The 6,423-nt window shown below is 41.6% G+C and overlaps 1 protein-coding gene across 1 annotated transcript in view; it reads right to left on the bottom strand.

The window, feature by feature from the left end:
- Positions 1-590: 590 nt before the first annotated feature.
- The window catches only part of LOC101845052 (small G protein signaling modulator 1), a gene marked incomplete at its 5' end in the record, with an annotated part of 46,304 nt that continues 40,471 nt past the window's right edge, over positions 591-6,423 (bottom strand). Inside the window, 2 exon segments of the mRNA XM_013089801.2 lie at positions 591-4,547; positions 5,718-5,885. Of these exon segments, the coding sequence (XP_012945255.1) occupies positions 4,459-4,547; positions 5,718-5,885 (257 nt within the window).

Consider the following 6,423-nt stretch of genomic DNA (forward strand, 5'->3'; position numbering starts at 1 on the left):
TTACTCCTAATCATACAACCACCTCTGGGTTTTTCAAAAATCTAATTTTGTATCTCCCGGATTCTCTGGATCGATAACAACATCTCCCGGATTCTCATGGATAAGACACAGAGGCCACTTTGAAGCCCTGATTTTTGGTCTTACGTAAAAAGTTGCGTCCAATAAGCAATGATATGTCATATCTTTCAACCTTATCAGATATAGTTAATGTGACGAAATGACGATTCATAAAACATTATGCCACACACATGATGATTGATGACTCATGAGGTATACATGTTGATCTGTTACCTTCTCTCCTTTACATTCAAAAGAAAACATAAAATCTGGAACATGTTCATTGTGGGAGAGTAGGCGGGGGAATAAATTAATAAATAGACTCGCCGTACTGTACACCAGCGAGACTCGCCGTACTGTACACCAGCGAGACTCGCCGTACTGTACACCAGCAAGACTCGCCGTACTGTACACCAGCGAGACGGGCAACCACTCAACAAACAACAAAACAAAACAACAGGTACAAAAATCTACACGTCCCCAAAACATTTTTCAGAATCACTTTAGACCGTCATTTTTCTCTTCCTTTCATCTCCGCACTCAGCATCTACCTTTACGCCCTTAGATCTGCCTTCAAAATCACCGTTACACGTCGGGAACTCAAACCAGAAATTGCTTATGTACTTAAATAACAAACACCTTCTCAAAACAGGACTCTGCCCCAAACAAGGACAGGCGTTAGAAAAGATGAGTAGCATCACAGCGCAATGACTTCACTTTTCCAGTGTCAAGGTCATCCGGAACGGTCAGAACAAGGTCTACGGCTGCTGCACTGTTGAGGAAGATCCAAATGACCTCGTTCGTTCACCATCCACTGGAAGGCTGTGATAAAAGCCTGATCTACTTCCCAACTTATCTGACTGGATTCTTTTTCTCTCCCACAATGCCACATTGTCCTTCAGCACTACACACTAACACTCCACTTCGGCTGTGTCTGTATTTTGATTTTCTTTCTCTATAAATCAAAAGTTGTGAAGATTTCATGTGCATCCTTTCATCACTGCCTTTCTCACCCTGCATCAGGGTATAGGCCATGGACAAACACTTTCCACCTGTCTCGAACCTGGGCTAGCCTCTTAATGTTGTTCCATCCTTTACCATAATGTAAAAGAAATCACAGACAGTTCTGTTCTGATTGCCACCTAAAACTTTGCAGTTTAGTGTTGGACAAAGTCATGCTCATGGCTTCATATGCACACCAGGGAGAGATGTAGAATGCTGATGTATAGTTACAGAGTACGTGGGAGAGGTATAAATATTGTGCATCCATTCAACTTGCTCAATGCCTGTGTGTTGGCAAATAAGACAAAGCCAGCAACATATATATATATATGTGTATCTAAATATCTAAATATCTCAAATCAACAAGACAGCAAAGGAGACAAAGCTTTCTCCAAGATGGTACAGCAAAAACATAGCTCTATGATCAGCTGGTATTGTTCAGATCTTTGACTGTGTGTATTCAAGTCTGCCCTTCTATACAGACAACATAGTAACATTACCAGAAAGGAGGGGGTGGGGGGTTGGGAGTGGGAGGGGGTGGGGGTGGTCTGCATACTGGGTCACTTCACACAAGTTACATTAAAGATGTTTATCAAAAACTTCAACAATACTAAAAACAACTGGCAACGGTTTGCTCAAGTTACAGTTCATTACACTACGACAAGATTGAAACAGACTTGAATATTTATCAAAACAAAACGACTGCACAAAAAAATAGGTCACAGTGACAGAGATGACAGTGACGACATGCCCGGGACACATCAGAGCCAGCTGTTGGCTTAGACACACTGCGATCTGTAACGACTGGACATGTCTTCAACATACCCACTGAAATGATTCAGATGATTCAGGAGGCTGGCTGTCCTAACCTGCCCATCAGAGTCGACCCAGGTTGTATGGGATGATACATTTCAGAAAAACAGACGATGATACTCCATCAAACATCTTCCGTACGTGAGAACCGAACTCAATCTACACCACAGATGCCAGTTTAGAGACATGGTTTCTACAAGGACCATCTTTTCACTCACAATTCAATCTGAACAAAAGACTCCATCTTTCCCTTTTCAGATTGAGAACTACGACTACTCTTTACAAAAACTTTCACACCCTGCGAAATATGACCGTGGAACATTTTGAAAAAAAAAAGCAAATCACATTTCCCCGACGGCTGTGCCCATAAGTGAGTGGCATATGTCGTTGACCATCTTTACAATGAACTCACACATTTATAGTCATATTAAGCGTACTATCTCCTTAGTCTTTTACCACATGTTTTTGTCTCAGTACCTTTTCTTCATTGAATTTTCTGAACATTGATACATGCTACAAGCCAGGTTGTAAGTTCCCTGAGGCAGACAATATCTCCATTTCAAAGCACACACTGTCTCCTACATTATGGGCATTTCTGCCGCGACATCTCTGCTCCAATACATCAACAAATACATCAACAAATACATCAACAAATACATCAACAAATACATCAACAGGTTACAAAACACGCAGAACCAGCCAGGGAACTGTAGCTGTTCCAGAAAAACAAAATGGATGTCTCGTTTTAAAAAGTGACCGTCTGATCCATGCTGCCGATAAAAGTTCACTCACAAATGAAAATAAATGATTACGTCTCATTCTCCACGGGATTCTTCTCTGTCCTTCCTTTCTTTCTACAGCTACCTCCTCCCACGTGTTTACCATCTGTGCAGATACACGCTGTGCTTAATAACTGTTAATGTGATGTCAAGGGACATGACTCTTATCTTTACTGTGGGGACAGGATAATTAAGGGAGTGGCACGCCCTTGGATGACACCAAGGGTTCCGCAGGAAATAGGCGGAGATCGTCTGAGAGACTCACTGAGGTATTCAGTCGGACTGAGGACCACGACGAGGCAACACCTATCTTGGACGGGGGGCCCCCTGACAGACCCGACTCATGGGACCGCCAGGTAACTTTACATGTCAAGAGTCGGGTTGAAAACCCAAAACCTGGCCCACAGGGTGTTTGCTCATTAACGTTTACAGAGTTCATGGCTGTAGGTGGACCCTCGTGTCAACTGTATCAACTCAAAAGTTCCCTTCCCCACATGTGGATAGTTCAGTCTAACTTTCTGTGACACCGTACATCTCATTTCTCTACAGTTTCTACATCGTGTCTTTGCCACAGGGTATATATATATATATATATATGTGAGGTGTGCTGACAAAATGAGTTACTTCTCGCAATCCACAAATGGAGATATTGGCCAAAAATAGACATTAAGGTCCAATTTGTAGATTTTCTATAGATGCCATATTCTTAAAGCGTAACATGCCTTTAATCATTTGATACTTTTAAATTGTAAAATGTTCCCTTATAAGCATGATATATCTATTTCCATAGGGCCTGAATCCAAAAAGTAACTCTTTTTGTCAGCATGCTTCACATTTTATATTATAAAAAAGCTGAGATTCATAAACCCAAGGTTGAAAAGAAGGAAAGAGTCTGTGTAAAAACATCATTCTAGCTGTCCACAGAGGTTGACGTTGAGAGGGGAATCTCATGACCAAAGACAACCATGAACACTGGACTTGCATCTTATTTGATAGGAAGGAAGAAACTACAAGAACTTTGTCATTCAACAAAACTGGGATAGCTTCTACAAGACAGATCTAATGACACTACATGATCTACAGGAAAAAACCTGACATAACATGTAAAAATAAAATAAATGTCAGAATTGCCATGTTTAAAAACAAAAAGTTTGTGAAAGAGATTCATGACGATCGCATGGTAATTAGCACCCTGGTGAAGACAAGGTTTGATCTTTTTCAGTTTTTGTTAAACCAAATAACAAGCCACAAATGAAATCACTGACCTTCAGCATCCTCTGCTTTACCAAAACCGAAGTGGAATTACAGTTTTACCGTCAAGAAATAAATCAACGAAAAGACAGAAAGCACAAAGTTCCAATAAATAATTTCACAAGAGCGTACTCCGTGACAGTCAAATCTCGTCATCCGAAGGGAGTGACAATCATGTGATCTCTGTCGTGATCTTTGAACATCCTTGTATTTCGAACCTTGAGTATCCACTGAGGTTTTCGTGACTATAGTTGCCCGTTACACTCCTTCTCTCTCTCCCCCAGTGCACTAAGGTTTTCGTGGCTATAGTTGCCCGTTACACTCCTTCTCTCTCTCCCCCAGTCCACTGAGGTTTTCTTCACAATAGCAGCCCGTTAAATCCCCCTCCCCCCCGCCCCCTCCCCATTTCTCATTTCTCTCTCTCCACCAGCCCTGGAGTGAGTGAGTGACACCTCCTCTCTCTTCCAGCGACCAGCAGACACACACATCGCGACCTGCGCCTCCCTCCCTCTTTCTCCCTCTCTCTCCCTCCCTCCCTCTCTCTCCCCGCCCCGAGCTACTTGTTGTCGATCAACGTCTGCAGTCTCAGGACCAGCTCCCTCGAGATCTTCAACACTTGCTTTGCATTGTGGTGTTCCGCCATTTCTGAGAGGAAAGAATTGACACCGCATCGTTACACATTTCTGAGAGGAAAAAATTGACACCGCATGGTTACACATTTCTGAGAGGAAAAAATTGACACAGCATCGTTACACATTTCTGAGAGGAAAGAATTGACACTGTATCGTTACACATCGGCAAGAGTAAAAGACCCACAGCTTTTAAATATACAGTGGAACCTACTTCAGACCACCACCCATTTTTAGACAGGCGGTCCTCTTGGGCAGAGTCATTTATACAGAGATAAAACAGTAAATTAAAAAATGGGAAATGCTCGTTTGTACAGGTGACTGTTTCGGACAGACTTTTTTCAAAGTAAAGGTTGGACTGTGTGTGGTACTTCACAGAATCTATAAAAACAAGTCATTTTGACATTGTACCCCTCTTCACTAATGCTACACCTAAAGATCAACATCACAGCAGAAAGACGACAGAGATACTCAAAGAAAATTCCCCCACATGGGAAGGAATTGAACTCAGGTCTTCTCTGTGCAACAGTAACATGCCTAACCGCTGCGCCACAGACGCTGTGTAGCAGGAGATTTGGGCCAATGGTTGTGGACTAATTACATCTCCTGGGAGACATGCCGCTCTCAGATCGACAGAGGATGGCTGGAGGATATGGTGTTCAACAAATCGCTACTACAGAATAACAAAGTTTTATCTGCTCAATACTTTGCTTTGAGAAATTGGACCTCAAAATTTTCTTTTTTCACAATATGTCAAGCCTTTTCAAACGCAATTGTTTGAATATCTCGAATATAACGATTTTGATAGAGCAGCAGAGAGAACATTTGGTTTCTGACCTCATGATTCTAGTAACTCAAAACAACCACAAATGTCAAATAGAACTTTGTAATTTTTAGGTAGTGAAATTTAAAAGGAAGAACAAAAGAGGAAAAGTTGCACAAGTTACCATTGAACAAGTCCGTGAAGTGAAAACAGAAAACAAAAACAAAACAAGCTACCATTGAAAAACTCGATGACATCAGTAGGCCTACAGAAAAAACAAAATGTTAGACAAGTTACCATTGAAGAACTTGATGACGTCAGCGAAGAAAAAACAAAAAACAAAAAGTTAGACAAGTTACCATTGAAGAACTTGATGACGTCAGTAAAAGAAACACAAAAAACAAAACAACGTGCTCAAGTTACCATTGAAGAACTTGATGATGTCGGTGAAGTCCATGTTGTTGTCCAGGATGATGTCTCGGTACACTTGCACCAGGGCCAGGGCGATGAACAGCACGAAGTGACTGGAGGTCATGTGACGCGCCGCCCAGATGGTCTCCCACACAGAGAACACATCATCGTAAACCAGCTCTGTGTGTGGGGGGGTGGGGGAGGGGGGAGGAGGGAGAGAGACATAAGATAAGATAAGATAAGATAATACTTTATTATCCCAGAGGGAAATTTTCCTTGGCTGTACAGGACCGTAAAACGTCATGCAGGTATACATAAAAAGTTTAAATTATATATTACTCTAATTAAAATTCAATATGAAAAGAGAAATAAAGCTGACAAAATGTACGTTCACATCAGATGCATCATTCAACCACATGCAGGAATTTGATTACAAGACCTGTGGAGTTATATATATATATATAGATATATACATACTCTAAGAGCAACACACATCTATACTCATTTTGACTGTACAGGGATTAAAAAACACTTCTTCGTATACCAGCTCTGTGGGGGTGTGGGGGTGTGAGTGTGTGTGTTTGTGAGTGAGTGTGAGGGTTTGTGTGTGTGTGTGTGAGTGTGTGTATGTGTGTGAGTGTATGTGTGTGTGTATGTGTGTATGTGTGTGTTTGTGTGTAAGTGTGTGTGTGTATGTGTGTGTGTTTGTGTGTAAGTG

This window comes from Aplysia californica, unplaced genomic scaffold (genome assembly GCF_000002075.1).
Source record: "Aplysia californica isolate F4 #8 unplaced genomic scaffold, AplCal3.0 scaffold01051, whole genome shotgun sequence".
Taxonomy (NCBI): domain Eukaryota; kingdom Metazoa; phylum Mollusca; class Gastropoda; order Aplysiida; family Aplysiidae; genus Aplysia; species Aplysia californica.